At 44.0% G+C, this 18195-nt stretch overlaps 1 protein-coding gene across 1 annotated transcript in view; it reads right to left on the reverse strand.

Moving 5' to 3' along the window:
- The window catches only part of DENND5B (DENN domain containing 5B), a 104061-nt gene that overhangs the window by 6795 nt on the left and 79071 nt on the right, over positions 1 to 18195 (reverse strand). Inside the window, exons 8-15 of the mRNA XM_054281954.1 lie at positions 14782 to 14875; positions 11308 to 11439; positions 10184 to 10336; positions 9652 to 9730; positions 8377 to 8458; positions 3809 to 3937; positions 2982 to 3103; positions 1200 to 1345 (exon numbers count right to left, since the gene is read on the reverse strand). Of these exons, the coding sequence (XP_054137929.1) occupies positions 1200 to 1345; positions 2982 to 3103; positions 3809 to 3937; positions 8377 to 8458; positions 9652 to 9730; positions 10184 to 10336; positions 11308 to 11439; positions 14782 to 14875 (937 nt within the window). The remainder of the gene's footprint in view (positions 1 to 1199; positions 1346 to 2981; positions 3104 to 3808; positions 3938 to 8376; positions 8459 to 9651; positions 9731 to 10183; positions 10337 to 11307; positions 11440 to 14781; positions 14876 to 18195) is intronic.

An 18195-nucleotide genomic window follows, 5' to 3' on the forward strand; every position in this document is an offset into this window, starting at 1 on the left:
GTTGGCCCAAACAAAAACCACTAACATGAGACTCAGCATCACAAACACACAGAAGAAGGAAAACAAGGCACTGTGAATTCCAGAGCAAGATGTGATTGTAGGTGGGGCTGGCAACAACATCTGTTAATGTCACCTTAACACTTCCCTTGAAATACCTTGGTTTTCACTGCTTCTGATGCTGCCAAAAAAGCAGCTTGGGCTGACATTTTCTAAAAGTGGGTGGCTGCCCAAGTTGATATTTTAGAAAAGCTTCAGCCAAAGGAATAATCCAGAACAGAATCAATATGGTCCTTAGAAATAGCTAAATATGTCATTTTGCCAGTTAGAAGCCTGGAGATCTTTTCTACAAAACAGTAATATCTCATTGAGATGTGGGCATTTATCTCAAAAATATCCTCTCTTTGTCAAAATCAACTTGTATTGGGCAAGAGTCTTTTTTTGCTATTTTTGTTGAAGATCAGTCTGCATATGCTCAGTGGATGCAACCTGAATTTCAGTAGCAGATTTTCCTACAAAATGACTCCTTAATGGATATGGTACAGCCTGGAGCTAGAGGAGCTTGATGGGGCTTTCCCTGCAATTCCTGCTACCAGCTGCTTTGGCATGGCACCGAGCCAGTCTAAAATTGCTGGGTGGGAAAGCAGAGGGGAAAGCAAAGAGAAAAAACCCCAGCAAGCCCAGGGGAGAGAGCCCAGTGGGGATGGCAGCTCCTGGTGTGCCACAGACAGCACCTGAGGCTGGGGTGTTGAAGAGCAATGCCAGACAATGGGTCAGAAGAAATTTGGGACTGGCCAGAGGTCAAAAGGGACCTGGGTGGTGGTTAGTGGAAAGAGAGAGTGAAAGAAGGGAAAAGAAACTTGGAAGGGAGATGAGGAGGTGGAAATAAGCACTGAAAGGGACAGTTAGGCAAGGAGGTGTGGAAGGGAATGAGATGTGGAAATAAATAGGCAAGGTGAGGAATTCTGGGCTGGACAGGGACAGCAGCAAGGCCTGTGGTTAAAAGTGGTGTGTGCTCACAGGAAACCTTCATCTCACACAAGAAGAGCATGCTATTTTCCTGTACATATTTGAACCTACAGTGATGCTGAAAATCAGGACAGAATCTGAAATGCTGTGCTCTCAAAAACCCCTTAACAAATTCATATTTATTTGGAAGCACATTTCAAACTGTAAGGAAATTGTGAAAAGCACGTACTCACCTCAAACGTCATTTCTAGGTGGTTTTTAGGAATCTGCATGACACCACTATCTCCCAGCTCTCCTGACACACATATCCACGGGTTTGATGTGGTTATTGCATTGCTTAGTTTTTTGATGGGAATTATCACTGACCTGTAAGGGATCACTGCGAACAGGCAGAGTGGGAAGCACGTTAGCCTTCTTTTATTTTTTTTCCTTACAGTAACCGCAATTTCTGGGGCAAACCAACCACGCCTTTCCCTTGAAGGCAAGCTCTGGTTGCCGGTCTCGGAGGCGGAGGGGACCCCTCCCGTGAAGGGCGGCGGCGCCGCACGGTGGAGCTGCAGCCCCGCGGCGGAGCCGGCACCGCACGGGCGGGACGGAGCCGCCGCCGGAGGATGCGGCAGGGAGGGAAGGGGGGTCACAGCCCTCCAACAGCCTGGCTGGGAAGGGACCTCTAGAAGCCATCTAGTCCAGCCCCCTGCAGGGAGCAGACTGCTCGCAGCCCCGTCCAAGCTGACCTTGAGCACTCCCAGGGATGGGGCATCCCATCCCCTGTGTCAGATCTCACTACCCAAAATGTGAAAAAAACCTTCTTCCTTGTACCTAATCTAAACTGACCCCCCTTTTGGTTTAAAAGCATCACCCCTTATCCTACTGCAACAGGTAAATGACAAAAAAGTTTGCTCCCATCTTTGGTACGGGCCCCCTTCAAGTAGTGCTGACACACCACAGCCAGACTCTCAGGTCTGGTGTGTCTCTGTGGACATCCCCCTCTTTATCCTTATTCCTGCTCTTAATCCCTTACTCTTCTGCTTTTCAACCTGTGCCACCCATACATGCTGAAGACAAGGACTGCCACCCATCCCAATTTGGATTTGGCTCCAGCACTATAAGATCCACTCTCCCCATATGTTTCACAAGCTGCCTTTTGGACTGGGGAAGCCAAGCCAGCCTCTTTTACTTTTGTGTGCCAGCCAATCATCCTGCACTCAAAAAATACCCTCAGATTCCAAGCACTTGTCCTACAGATGAAAGCTGTTAAGCTGCATGCCCCACAGAAATAAGGTAATCAAGGATGAATAAATCTCTTTGTGCTGCGGTAGTTCTGAGGGATTTATTGCTTTTAGAGGGGAAAAAGTAGAATGAGTGCCTGTTTTGACAGCCATGTAAAACTTGCTTCAGTTCACTCTGAACAGGCAGGAAAATTAAAAATAATGGCTGCCCAGGTGAATCCAAATAATTAGGTCACCTAATGGGATCTTGCTTTTTCTGCATTGTCCTGTACTGGAGAGACAAAGATTCATTTCCAGATATCAATCCAATCTCTGCTCTTCTCCTTACAAGAGAGAGTGAGAAAGGGAATCTTTCTGGCATTTAAGAAGAGACAAAAAGAGACTTAAGATACAAAGAGCAGCACAAAGTATTTCATCCTCTAATCTTGCATCTCCTCTTCAGTCTGAGGAGAGCAGACTGCTATGCACACTTAATGAAGGCCAGAAAGAAGCATTAGGAGGTAGAGGACTTGTCTGGTAGGGAAGCTGAAAGAAACTACACAGAGAGCAGCACTCCCTGCTGATTGCTCTCCTTTGTGCAGTGCTCTTATCCAGAGAACTCCCACACAACCTTGGCTCTCCAGCAGGTTTCCCAGAGCAACACCCAGCACCCAGGAACCCCGCAGCAACAACCAAGGCTCACAGATAAGGGCTCAGCTACTCAAGCCCCAGCCACATCATCTCTTACAAACCATGACAGCAACTAATTTTTTAGTCAGGGGGAAAAAAATTGATTCTCCAACTCACTGATTGTGGTGAAGACACTTGTGAAGCAGAAATAATCCACAGCATTGAGTGAGAGCAGGTGATACAGAAACTGTTCCCGTTCTTCCTCACAGCGCAGGAAAGCGTAACGCTTGTAAAGCTTCCTGGGAGAAACAAGCACATGGCATTTGTGTTGTTGCTGTTGAAAGAGCACCAAGTATCTTAAAAGGTGTTTGAATCTCAAAACACCAAATGAAGAGTGGCTCTTAATGAGAGGTATGACCCCCCCAACAACAGAAGCTGCTAGAAACCCACAGAGGATGTGTAAACATGCTACAGATATTTTACAGAGCACTCCCACAGCAAGGCTGCTGAGTTCATCTCAGTTTGGGGTTTGCTGCAAAGCACAGGTAAAAACTAACACTACTCACAGAAGCAGATCTGAGCCAACACACAGCAACCTCTTTTCTTCCCCACACCTTCCCACTGTGGAATGGTCTCATCTAATAACCACATCTTCCTTCTGCTCCCCACTGTGACAGCAAACCCAGCAGGATGCACCAAGCAGCAGCTGGGGCCCTCCCACCACCCTGTCAGCTCAAGATCTGTAGGGCTGCAGTGTGGCTTGGAGCAGTGCAGGGATCTCACCAAGAACTAATGCCTCCTTCCTGAAATCTGTTATGTGCTTTCCATGCAGATGAGCAGATTTTGCCCTGCTGAGTGGGCAGTTCCACCTCTCCCAGCTCCCCCCTGCCCTTCAGTCACTTCTAGCTGGAAACCACAGTACCCAAACAGGGTGCCTGGCTGTACCCCAAGCAGCACCACCTTCACAACATGAAATGAAGGTTTGAAGAAAAGAGCTGGCTTACTTTGCAAGTGCCTGGTTGGAAAGCAGCTGCTTCAGGTGCTGAGACAAAAGCTTCTTCTCCAGAGAAAGTCTAATCCAGGCTCGGGCTCGCCCCACATCCGTCTTTATCTCACTCATGTTCTGAACGTGTCTGAAATGTGTGTGGAAAAAAGAAATAGATGAATCATAAAAATTCTGCATGCTTCAAATGGCAACATGCAGTGTGATGATGCAGCAGTGAACTGGAAAATGTCTTCTGACATGATTTCTGGAGAGATCCCCAGCAGGGCCCCCAGAACCCTGCACTGTGGCAACGAGATCCCAGGCTGGCACCAGGACATGTGGCAGCTTTTTCTGGGCATGACAGCCCATAGGAGCTGCTCTGTGGCTGCCTGGCCAATGTGAGGAGGGGTAAATCTGCTTATCCCTTCATTGCCAAAGGTAGATGCTTTAATGGACACTGCTAGGACTTAAAAACAGCAGTGGGTTGTTTAAAAACAAGTGGCACCTTGTGAGACCCAGTTAAACCTCAGTTACACCTCAAGCTGCTGACTTGAGGTGTGTCTGGGAGGGCAGAGGACAAAGTCCTGAGAGTTTCTCCAAGCCACAGTTGCTCTGCAGGCTCTAACAAAGCCCCTTGAGAGCAGCAGCAATGGCACAGCTGAGAAAAGGAGGACTGCTGAGGCAAAAACAGCAGCAGGAAGCTGCAAGCAGAGTCATATTTTTAGGGATAGAAGAAGCCTTCCTGTAAGTGATAATTTGAACAGCCCTCCATATGTTTTATCTGTAGGAAAGCAGAACTGTTCCATAGGGGATTTCTTCTACAGTTATACTTTTTTCTTTTTGGAGAATGCCAAAAACTCTAGCTTTAGAGCACAGGGAGTTTTAGAAGAGGAAGAGAACTGCCACGGCAGGACAAAGTTGCTTCCAAAAACTCCCCACTTGCTTAAATAAAAACCAAGAAAAATTAGTAACAGTTTTCAGCAGGAGAAAGAAAAGGCTCAAATTTCTTAATTCTCATAAAATCTGCATTTAAGTGCACGGGCAGTTCAGCCCTCCAAATCTCCATGGCAGGCTCCAAGTACCATCAGCTGAAGTCTGAGCTAATCCCAGCTGCAATTTACTGTCCAACTCCTGCAACTTCCTTGACAGCCCTCCACGCATTGCTGAGTGTTGTGGAATGTGGCAATATTTACTCCAAAGGAAATCCAACAAAGTCATGCTGTGACTGATGCTTTTTACATTGACTACTATAGTCTCGTGCTTTCCCCCATCTGTTACACCCAAGTGTGTGCTTTGTGTTATATTTAGTCCCTGCATTATTTGAGAAAACTACTCTCTTGTTTAGAGAGCCTCTAACAGAGCAAGCCCAGGACCTTTAGGGCAAATTTGCAAAGAACAACTTGGAGCTGTCCAGAAATAGGAGCTTTCTCTGCACAAATGAAGAGCATGCAGAGCCCAGGAGCCCTGCTCTGTGCCAGGCTGACCTGCAGGCTGAAGCCTTGCTCCTGGCAGGGGAAAGCCCTTCCTGGCTCAGAGCACGGCAGCCAGCATTAGACTTTCCAGCAGAGAGCTGGACACGTGACCCCTGCAGTCCTTGAGAAACAGGATGCATGCTACAATCAACTACATCATGTTGAGACGCTCTCCTCAGACATTTCAAGCCTTTTGAGATGGGAAGATCAAAGCACAGACTATCGTCTCCCTCCCCTTCCCCTGAGTGCTCAGCTTGAATTACATCTAATATGAAACACTGAGCAGAATATGTTATTTCACTGGGAGAAGATTCAAGTGCAGATGGACTCAACCTTATTCCATGCACACTCTGCGCCTCTTCATTACCTGTGTCTGGCTCAGACTAGATAAGCGTTAATTGTGCATTTGGGAAAAAAAATAAATATCTGCAAGCATGCAGCTTGCCAGAGATATTAAAAAGATTCAGTAATCAGTCTTGGTGTCAACAAAAGCAGAGTGTAACAGAACAGAGCATGCAGGAACCCAAATTTATTTCACTGTCAGTTGTGAGAGTCAGAACAGCTCTATTTTTATCAGTGACCTAAGTGTAAGCACCGTATGCTCAGCATTGCACAGCAAATTCTTCTTGTCATAGCACTGAGCAGCCATTTCGATGCAACTCCCCTGGTTTGGACTTGCTTTTAATCCCATTAGTAATAAAGAAAAATCTATTTGCCCTGTCAAATGTAAGCCTGGGGTCTGGTGAACAAACCCTGTGCAAACAGCTGTGCTGACAGCAGAGGTTAGAGCTGCCCAGCACCGCCGTGCCCCGGGGATGCTGTGCCTGCTCCCATGGCAGCACAGTCAGGAAGGAGCCTATAGCTCACCCCAGGCAGGCAGCAGGGCTTTGCTCAGCCTTCTTTTTGAGCACAGCAGGCTAAGCATCACTGCTGTGGGGCCAGGGGCCAGCTCACACCCTCCAGTGCAAGCTCTCTGAGGCGGGAGGCACGACATGGGCTTGAAGGAAGTGCTGATAGCAAGGAAGAGCTTGCCCAAAGGGGAAGGAGCAGAAACTTGAATCCAGCTGGACCAAAGGTTTTGGGGAGGCCCTGATGTTGATTGGCTTGGTTGGATGCTCAGCAATGCCATGCTGGAAGCAGGCTGTAGCTGGAAGAGGGGCTAGAGAGATGGGGCAGAGTGTGCCAGGGGAAAGGCTGGAGGAAGAATCCCCAGGCTGGCTTGTGCCACTGGGATTCCACGCACAGAACAAAAATAAACACCCTGAGCATCTTCTTGACGACATTTGAGATGCCTGACTTTTGGAGGGGAGGTAGAGGACACACCACGGTACCTGTGGCACATGGCACACTCAGAGCATGACTGTGACTCAGCCCTGCTTTTAAGTTGTTTACATAACCTTGCATGAGCCATCAGAAACAAGCCCTGCTTAAGGCAATGCTTAATCCTCCAGCCATTAGTTCAGTCAACACCACAAGCCCTGCAATTTAACCATTACCCATCCTTCAACTTCAGCCTGGTGTGCAAACAAATATTAGGCAGCATTCCTTCCAAGCAGGAGAAAGCACGCCTCGAGATTACAGATGACAAATTCAATTCACCATCTGCCCAGCATTTTCCTATGAGCAAACATATTCATGGGCAATCACAAATACCCAAGATATTACAAAAGGTAATGTTCTGCTTCTGTACTTTTCCTCTGAAGAGAAGTAAGAAAGACTTCTGTGATTCAAACAAGAGAGCTCAGCTCCATGCTGGGCTTTCATTACTCCAGTGGAAGACAGACCCATGCAGGCAGCAGTGAGCACACACAGCCCCCTCTGTCAGCCACCCCCCCAGCACAGGAGTTTCCGCTCCAGATCCTCCTTCATCCTTCCTTCAGACTGACCCTTACATGCCTGTCAGTCTCCCAGGACTGAATTAAGGAGAGAGCTGCCACATCCCATGAGAGGGATGCTAAAATGGCAGACACATGTTCAGAATGACCTCTTGGCACTACACTCTATGTATTCTCTCTCTCCCTCTTTTACATGTTGTTTTAGCAGTACATGGCATGTCATGCTCTTTGAAATCAGAACAAAAGACTCAAACTACAAAGCATCAAACTAAAAGGTTCCACAATGCAGGTGGGGAGTACAGTGATATTTTTTTCCCCAGAAAAATCTGACTAATCTATCAACCCACATAGTAAAATCACATCACTGTAATCAGGGTTTTGTGAGCAAACTACAATAAATCGTATTTTTTACCCTAAGGTTCTTTTGCCATATTTTTAGGTGTAAGAAGAACATAAGAAGCAGTACTCATGTTATCTTACATGTTTAATTGCTCTTTACAGATAAGCATTGTTGCATTACTCCTCCTCCCTTTTCACAGCATGTTTATCCCACTGCAATCCTTAGCCCTGGCAAGACAAGTGTCAAAACAGTGGCCTGACCTGGCAGTGGCTTAATCAAGGAGATGCCCTGAAGAACTTCCGCCTGCTGGTGTCACACCAGCCTCCACCTCCTCTGACCCTCTAATCCTTCTGCTTCCAAATAAACACTGCTTGAAAAGGTCTCCAGAGCCAGGCTGTAGTCCACTGGAGAGAACCTGCCCTAACTTCACATCCCAGCTTTAAACTCACCCAAATTCTAGGTCTGATTAAATTTCTCAACTTGCACATTTATTACTTTCTCTCATGAAATGCTAGTTGGAAAGAAAGAATATTGCTCAGGCATTGTGAGCAGGTTTTATGTCCCTTTGCTTTGCCTATCAACTGTACTTGCTGGGTCAGTAATTAAAAAATGAACTGAAAGAAACAAACTGAAAATACCAAGGAATTTAACTTATTTGCTGTTATTTGTAGAAGCTGGCTTTGTTACTGGAAGAACCCCCTGGGAAAACAGAAATTGCAGTAACATATGTGTGGTTTTCATTCTCTGTTCACTAAAAAGATCAAGTGAACACACAAAAAAGTTTTTCAAAATAGAAAGGCAACACATGGTAGATTTGAATGTGGGCTGAAGAAAAGGTTTAATTCTCCTTAGCCTTTGTAGACCCAAACCCAGTGAGGATGTTTACCTTATGCTACACAATTAAATCCACAATTCATGCTTTAGGAACCGAATTGCATACCTCATGTCTTGTATCAGGGAAACCCTCAATGTAGGCAGAGTAATTCCTGTATCAGACTTTCGCCTTTCTGTTCCACCACCAACTACAGTGGAGAAAATACACATAGTTAACACACTACAGTAATAGTCTGCAATGCATTTGTTCTACATACAGCTGAAAACAAATCTTAAGTGGCTGGTAACTGCACTGTTTCTGTGCATTGTAATTAACTCTATCCTGGAAATGCAGAAGTAGACAAAATGAAAATTCTGAATATATTACCTATTCTTTCCTTAACCCAGCACTGAACTTGGGAGATCTAGCTTCTTTTTTTTGTGTGCGAAATACCTTAGGTTAAATCTGTACAGCAGTGAGTTTTATTAGTGAGAAATTTCTATGGAAAGCTCACAACTGAGAACAACTCAAATAAAATTAAGCTACAGTAACACATTCAATGCAAAGAATGCTGTGCATTTCAGTTCTCTGCTCTGATCAAACCACTTTGTGGTGACACATTTTGCTCTCAGGAATTTGTGCCTGCCAGCCAGATTGTTTAGTGCATTACTCATTGAAGCTTATTAAAAAGTTCTTTCATGGGAGAGACTAGTTCGTCCATAAATGCCTCTTTGAGGACTGATCATAAAAGTTTCCATCTGCAGGATCTGAATTGGAGAGTCCTTGCAAGATGACCCACTGAAGTTCAGAGACTTTTACTAAAATACCCCATCTCAAGGTTTTTAGAAAACCTCTCTTTAAACACAGAAGTAATTTAGTGATTGTAGGGGCCCCAGCCAAAGCATAAATTGAGCACCTAGACTGATGGATCCATTACACAATTTCTGAACTGTACCACCCATCAGTATAGAGATTTACTGAACATAGAGTTATTCATATTGGGATTTGAGAGACAGATTATGCTCACTGAAAGAAAAATGTCAGCTCTCTTATGCCCAGCTCCACACTTTCAGCTTATTCAGAAATTATTTCTCATGGAGACACTGCTTCTCATACCTCACTCAATGCTCATTAAAAGGGAATGAAGGTAGTGCACATACATCAAGTGATTTTCCAGACAAGGATGGAAAATATGTGCCTTGGCCTCCAGTGATTTCAATCCATTTTGTCCAGATATCAAGACACCCCCACAATGATTATGAGAAGTCTCAAGAGGTAAATATGGTATTAGCAAGCAAATACACTGAAAACCCTGCACAGGTTTCATGTGGTTGTACTGTTCCTACCATGGGTTCATTTGCTGTGATGGACTCCTCGTGGAGTCACCTGCCAAGTACTCACCTGGGGACTCTGCACTGTGCTCTTGCTTCTCTTCTCTCTCCTGGTACTGAAGCAAATGGGACCACAATGCAGATTTCCCCTGAAAATAAGTTTTAAAAAAATATATATAGGCAAAAAAATAACCAGTAATGGCCAATAAACATGGCAGAATAACGGAACAGCATTTGAATGGGCAAAATGTTCATTAATGGAAGCCAATCCTTCTCTCTTGGGCCATGAAACCTCAGGAAGAGAGGACCACCACCCCCCACTGATTCAGCAGTCACATCACCCACCCTGTTTCTTTTCCTCCCCCTGCGTTTCCTTTGTGAAGGTTGAAAGGGAACAAACCAAACACGTACTTGACAACATCACTGCAATGTCCAGAGGAGAAAACCCCAAACCAATCCCCCCTCAAAAAACCCAAACATATCAAATCTTTGCAAAATATGAACCAGGGACACTGATCCCAAAGACATCTCCTGCTTTATTTTGGGTTTATACCATTGAGTAGCAGTGTAGAATGCAGAGATGACATTCAGTATTTACCAACCTGCTTGACCTGCAGACCATGGCTCCAGATTCTTTCCAGCAGATCACAGAGACTGGCAATCAGTGTATTTTCCTCCAGACCTGTTATGTTGGCTTCTCCATGTCCCAGCTCAACTGCTTCATGGCCCATTTTCTCTACCAACATGCGTTTAGTCTATCAAAAAAAAAAAAACCCAACAGTTTCTAAGAATGTTATCCAACAAGGAACAGAATTTACAGATGAGTTTACTTAGACATGCTTAATCTAGAGATAATGGCTAATAGAGAAAAACTTCAAATTTATTTGCAGAGACTGTAAATTCACAAAAATAATTATATTTTAAAAATGTACTTAATTACTTTGAATCACAGAATACCCTGAGTTGGGAGGGATCCAGAAAGACCATGTCCAGCTCCTGTGCCTGCACAGGACAGCCCCAAGAGTCACAGCACGTATGAGAGTATTGTCCAAACACTTCTTGAGCTCTGGCAGACTTGGTGCTGTGACTACATCCCTGGGGAGCCTGTTCCAGCTGTCCTACTTCTATACCCTTTACCTATTGTCCTATTTCTGTGCTGGTGATTTATTACCAAGCAGAGTACAGAACACATGCTCAGTCTTACTTAGCTTCCATTTTAATTCTTGTCACAGCTAATAAAGTTTAACACTCAGGTAAAGGAGTATATTATCAACTGCAACAGACACAAAGAAGTTTTATGTCCATGGCTATGAAATCATCTTTAACACCAGGAACTGTTATACTTCACTTGCTCTGCATGAACAACATGCACAAGCCACTCATGCTGAATTCTTCCCTTTTGACCACAGGTCTCCAGGCCATTCTGTTTAGGCTACATGTAAATATGAACAATTAAAGGAAATCCTCCAGAAGATGTCTGATCATGCTGATTCTCCTTCCTGTCCTTTCTACTTCCATCAACTTCAACTGCATAAACAAAAAAGAGAAATGAAAACACGTTCCTTTCAAAACATATTCCCTTCTCTTACAGATGTTGAAAAACTCTACAGGGCTATCCATCCTGCAACAACCAGGTGTTCCAAAAGAACCATGTCATTCCAGCTGTACACCAGGAGAACAGCTGCAGGTGCTCTTTGAGCTCACTGCAATCCAGGGGATGACCTACCTTCATGCGACATTCCTTCAGCAACCCTTCCACAAATTTCCAGTTGGTCTGTGCAATCACAGCTGGAGAGAGGTCTGAGAGTTTGGGCTGCCTTAAATTTTTACCTAAACTCCTTGCCTCCTGCATGTATTTCTAAAAATAAAGAGAATAATTTTAGATATTACAGGTCAGAGTGACTCTCCTCATCCTAGGCAAGCAAGGTGATGAAAAGAAATGAACTAGTGTTAATCTAGAAACACAATCTTAATTTGTCTGATGTTTAGGTGTCAGGCTGGAGAAGTGAAATGATCCCTTTTGACAACAGAAAAAACAAGATATTTCCTTGGATTGGCACAGAATCAGCCAATATTAGCCAGTGAACTGTGCTGTTAGTCACTAGCATGAGGTTAGGTACAAGTGCATAAAGTGTAATACCTTCATTCAGCAATAAGGCCAAAATATCAAGAAAGTTTCTTTCCACTGTTATTTCTCATTAAAAAAACCCCTAAAATTGTCTCATTTGTGACCTGACTATATATGAATAGAAAAAAAACCACCTGAAAATAAATTATAAGAAGCAGAAACACACTTAGGGAATGAGAAAGATTTCATCCATTACTTTTCATCTAGATGGTTTATGCAGGAAAAATGAGACTTGATCTTATTCTCAATTAACTTCTTGATTACAAGTGAAGCTCATTTTAAACAGAATTGACACTTGGGATCATTCATGTTCTTACTATTGTAATTGTAAAGTATGGACAAAAATCAGCATACTCTTTAAAAAAAGATCGAAGCTATAATTGAAGACATTCAAATTTTTCTGTTCCACTCACTGCCTTGTCTTCAGGGTTCAGAGATAGGGTATTTTTTGCTTTGGTCTGGTTTTTTGGGGGTGTTTTTTGTTTGTTTGTTTTTTTTTTAAGCCAAAATCCACAAGCCCATCAACACGTGACTTCTGACCCCAGCATCAGTGAGACAGCTACATGCTGAGCAAGGCTGAGGAGTTGGCCACAACTATCAAAATGTTGTTTGAGCATTATTTGTAATTTTGTCTTAAAAAGAGCAAGATAACAGAATATTGTCATTGCACTCATAGCCTGGTGTGGGAATGCTCTGTTTCCACAGTGGGTTTGTGTCCTGTTAAGGACGCCTCTCTGGGAGATGGTATGTGACAATGACCAGTCTTTCCTGGAAGGAGCAGATCACATCCCTCCAGGGAATCCTTGCTGCTGCTGCTGGATTTTCTGGGGAACTGAGAGGTCACTATGGCTGCTGCATCCTTGGAGCTTCCTGTCTGGGCAGAAAATTTATTCCATAGAAACAAAGAATGGTTTGGATTGGAAGGGACCTTAAAGATCACATAGTTCCAAACTTTCCATGCTGTGGGCATGGACACCTTCCAGCAGATCAGGAAAAGCAAAACCAAAATCTTAACACATTGAAATAGCAAATGGCTTCCCCCCACCTTTTTTTTTTTTTTTAATTTAAATAGGAATAGAGTTTTTCTGATGCAATTGGATTTTCTGAACACAGAAATCTGAACAAGAACCACTTAGCACCACCCTAACAGGCCAGACAAGAATGTATGGTTCTGCCATGAAAAAGCTGTATTCCACTGAAATTCTCAGTTAGGTAACTACAGGTCCAAAAATACTGTAAGGATTTTGTAATAGTTCATAAACTACAGGAGGGAATAAAAAAAAAAGCTACAGGCAATGAAAGTATGTTGTTCAGCAAGCAACCTCACAAGTGACTTCCATCTCAGTGCAAAAATTAACAGCAAAATCAGCAAAAAGTAATACAGGGAATACATAACTAGAAAAATGAATATTTCTTTCTAAATGTGAAGGGATACAAAGTGTGGTTATAGTCTGAAGAGTACAAAACACAGATAAGAAGCTATACAATGAATAAGGTTATTATATTTTAAAAAAACAAAAACAAAAAAAACCCCAGCAAACTCTGAGGTTCCAGAGACGACTAAGGGTGGGCTGAGAGAACCAGCTGATTGCCCTTTGCCTGTTCCAGCACCCATGCATCACCACATTCTTGCACACTGGGATGCAATGGTCCAGCATCCATATAGCAATGCTTTTGGGATGTGACACCCTAAACTGAATTGCCAGGTGATCAACGTGGGGGAAAAAACACCCCAAAGCAAACTAAAATTCTTGTTTATTAGTCTTTGGAGCTACTGTGTTTCCAGGGAGCTGGTGTGGAAGCTCCTTTCCAGCTACTTTTCTGACTATAACCACACCTCCAAGCGCTACAGGGACGTGCTCATACTCTACAAGAAAGGGGCAGATCTGGGAGGCAGCAAAGACAGAGGTTCCTCATGCTAACAACATCTCAAAAAGCAGCTTTCAACAAGAAGAACTAAAACATACCAGGCAGCATTCAGAGAAGGATTTTTTAGGAGGCCGTGCAGGAGGGGGTGGTCCCTGATCCCACTCCCAGAAGGCCATTGAGTTCTGACGAAGCAAAAGCTCCTCCGAGGGCTAAGAGGAGGCAGATGCCCCAATGGCAGAACAGAAAGAAGAGACAAAGCAAAAGAAGCATGCACATGATCCACAGCCAAAAAAAAAGAAGAAAGTAAATACATGACAAAGTACTGAGAAGGCTCTGCTGCCATATACGCGCACAAGGCACTGCTTAAAATACACTTGCAAAGCCATGTTAGCAAAAATAGCAACAAACAGGTACAAGTGCTGTTTTGCTGTGTTTCCATGAAACATCATTCAAAACTATGGTTGAAGAGTCCTCTCATCTACTCAGGTTCTTTTGGAGAGCAAACTCCAACACTGACTACCATTACTGAGCGAATTTTACCACAAAACAGCATGAGTGTTATATTTTTGCTAGTGACATACAATAGAAGCATATGGACATCAATGGAAAAATGTGGCAGAAAAATATTTAATGAAAGACGAAGAACTGAAAAGATGGGAAAGAAACACATGTATGTGACTGACATTTACAAGATGCATGGGAGTTTCCAAGCTTTAGGCATAAAAAGGCCCCAAAGTCTTAACCTTTCAAATATGTAAAAGGTTAGAAATCTACATAAAAGAAGGGAAAAAAAGTTCCTTTAAAAAAAAAAGGGAAGAATCCTGCCTCATTCACTTCTACATGGCTGACATTTACTCAAGGACTTGACTTTTCCAGAGACTTCCACCCTGGCCAGAGTTTGGCAGCTGCACTGCCAGGCTCTCCTGTCTGTGTGCAGTAACACAGCCAGGGTCTAAATGAGCAAATCATTTCCCTGGTGCCAATGGGGCTGTCTTGTCCCAAAATAATAAAAGCACTTTATTTATGTTGTGCGCTTTGAAGTTGTATGGCATCAGTGACAAGCAGAGCGGCATCCAAACAGCTACAGAGACCCAACCAAACCACAGAGTAGCCACAAAGCTGCCCCAAGGAATGGGCACATTGTTGTCCAAGCCTCCACCTCCAGGATCCCAGCTGGTGCTGCCCCCAGAGGAGGCCACCCACCTCCCTCATGTCGTTGTCCAGCGCGATGTGCTCCGAGTGCTGACGCAGCCGGTCCTTCCTGCGCTGCGTGCTGGCGCTGCGGCTGGCCCAGCGGCTGCAAAACACAGGGGAGACACGAGTGAGAAGGAAAGCAGGGGGGAAAACCTGGGTCAGGAGCTGAAGGACATCCCGTGGGTCTGCAGCAAAAGAAGGGAAAGCCCAAGCTTGGACCTGGCAGTAAACAGGAGTGTGAGCTGGTGCCTGGCCTCCCCATGGGAAACCACCTGGAGGTGACAGACCAGCACTCACCAAATGGACAAATATCCCAATGGAAACATGGCCAGCTGCCTGTCAGGGTCTCCAGTGACAGCTCCTGGTACCTGAAATGCAGGTCATGCCACAGCATTGATGCCATCCCTAGGCAAGTCACTGTGCTTAGTTACCCAACACCACAGCTGCATTTGATGAGGTTTGACAAGAACAGCCCCTTTAGCAAAAAACAAAACAATGATTTATTTTGAGTAGCATTTCTATGATTTTGCTTTTCTGTGAGAAGTGCTACTTCTCCTTTCTCCACTTTCTGTGGTATTTCCAGGAATTATTTGAGACAAACTTCTCTTTGCAATTTTAATAACTGTTATTGGTTGCACCTATGTCTAAAGGTTATAAACAATACTGATGTTCCTGGGATTAGTCATGCTGCTATTTTCACCTTAACTTTTTTTTTGCATTTAGTTCCTAAGTACCACAGAAAGCCTTGGGTTTTTTCCACCTGTTCATATACACCAAGATGAAACTTGTCCTCTCTCCACACATGTGGCATTAGTGAGGACAGCAGTCTCCAGATCCCAAACTCACATATTTCTGTGTGCACTCCAAACAAAAGTATATACAAATAAAATGTGGGATCTAACAGTTTGGGCAAAGAGTTTCAGCAGAGGAATGCCTGGGGAAGAAACTCTTGCACACAGCTGGACTTGGGTTCTGACAAGTTGGGCAAAACACTGGGGATGTGCAGGGAGGGGCATCTGACCCAAGAATAGTGCAGGGATGTGGCCCCTGGTGACCAAAAAAAGGCCTCTGTTTCCAGAGAGAAGGACTTTGCAAAGGTGTACACAGCTATCTTCATCAGTTCCTTCAAGAGAGTCAACCAAAGACTGAATTTTGGCTCACCACACAGATACAAAGGGAAAACAAGCCACAGGAACTGTTGTTTGAAAAGTCAAACTGAAGTCCCACTGTACCTCACAAATAACATCAAGAAAACAAGTACAAAGAAAGAAAATCTGGGTCTGTATGTAATTATGGTTCATCACCTCAGTATCCCACATGACAACACATTTATTTTTAAGGCAATTTTTTTTGTGGCCTCAAGTCTCTGCTAACAAAATGAGACAGCCTAAGAGGTGTCTGCACAGCAAATGCTGATACCTTCTCAGAGGACCACATCACTGACAAAAGTGTCTTTGCACCTCCACAGACATTTTATAAATGTACAGACCAAGTTTAATAAGTCACCATTTATTTTTTTTTTCAGAAGCAACAGCCAAAGCCTTGTTAGATGACAAAGAGGGGGAAAATAAACCCTTACTTTTTAATAGACAGAAATGTCACAGAAAAACTCTGTTGAACAGAGGATATTAATGTGACTTTAGCCACTTGGCTCTGGAGACCTTCCATTTATTGCAACCCAGGACCATGTTTATGTTTCACGCAACAGAATGCCAATAACACATTGGAAATTTAAGTTATAGATCAAATATTACCCCATATCATAGTTTTTCTGCTCCAATTTATATGGTTGTTTTCTGAATTTCAGACAGAGCTTGGATCCATCTCCACCTGCATTTCTGCATTTACTAGAAGATGAAAGAATTGCTGTAAGTGTCCTTTGAGGGAAAATATCTCACCAAAGGCGAAAGCAGAATGAAAGCCACAAAACAATTACAAAATAACACGCCACTATTAAAGCATTTTCAGTTCATTCCAGAGCTGTACTTCATCTGGGAGACAGCACAGACCATTTTCCAGGTTATTAACCAGAACTATTTGAACATTTTAATCATACAAAAGTGAAGACTGTTGGATGTTTATGAAAAAAAAAACAAACAAACTGCTGCTCATTAGCTGCAGCAATTACACACAGTGAGCCGCATGTCCCCTCTTCTCCAAATCTTAAGTTGAGGAAGAGGAGCTGTTGAGTTACTGGGTGAGGTCTGCACATTCAGATGCTGCTCTGAATCTCTCTGGGAGGTTTTGTGAAGATCTAACAGCAGATAAACAGGATTAAGCAGCTAAATCTTTTAAAGCCTTTTCTTTACTGGGTCACATAGAATTTTTTTTTCCCAAAACAATGCTTCAGTACTACAATAACCATTCCCTCTCCTCAGCAGTGACTGCATTTCAAATTGCTCTTCCTCTCCCTGCAACCACTTGAAGTGATTTTAATGGGGATTAAAGGCCCAGTGGAGAGCACCAGCTCTCTATGCTGAAATCCTGTGTGGGTGCCTCTGCTGGCCCTGTCATCAGCTGCTGCTCTATTCACACCTCAGCCTAGCCAAAGCAGCAAAGAAAGCAGTTCTCCCTCCATCTCCCTTAGACTTGGGCTTTTCAGATAACCCCTGCTGCCTGTGTCCCTCCTCTGCTCATCCTGAGGAGATGAAGCCCTCCTGCTGCTCAGCCTGGAGGACTCCCTGACCCCAAAAATACCTTCTCCCTTTTAGTTTTTTGCTGGCAGGGCCATGAGCATGGACTACTGGCAGGTTTCATTTATTCCTCACAGTGGAGGCATTGCTACAAGCACCAGGTCTCTGGGGATGGAGCAGACACAGCTCGGGTGCTGCAGGGAGCCCAGGGACAAGCTGCCTCCATGGAGAAATGAGGAAAGGCTCATTGCAGTGTGTCTGTCTGTATCTAACTCCCATATCCACAGATGAACGCTCCTCACCTCCAGGGACTGTGGAAAAGCAGGATATTTCAGAGCAGGGCCAGGGAACACTGTGCTCTGTTCAACATATAGAGACGAAGTAAAGCATCTGCAACTAAGACCTTTGTGATATAAAAGCAGTCAAGTCACCATCATTTAGTATCAAATTAGACCCAACAAGCATAGGCTTATAAAGGTTGGTGGGAATGTAATGGTGACATTTGAAACACCCCCTGTTAAGTATCATCTTTTACATTTCTATAATAAAAGAGGTAAGGCAGCCAGCAGCAAAGTTGCACTGTCAGAAATCATCTAGCAGGACAGCACCTCACACCAGGGACTGGCCATGCTGCACTGTGACCATGTGTACAAGACGCTTTCTTCCCATACTTTCTCCCTGCCCCCCCTTTTTAAAGCTCCCTGGAGAAATGAAGATATTATGTCTTCCCAAATCAGACATAGGTGTAGCAGGCAAGATTTATACTGCAAAAGATGAACACGCTGCTAGA

The sequence above is a fragment of the Melozone crissalis genome, unplaced genomic scaffold (genome assembly GCF_028551555.1).
Source record: "Melozone crissalis strain CALT ecotype California unplaced genomic scaffold, PUWL_Pcris_2 ptg000033l_1, whole genome shotgun sequence".
Classification (NCBI taxonomy): Eukaryota; Metazoa; Chordata; class Aves; order Passeriformes; family Passerellidae; genus Melozone; species Melozone crissalis.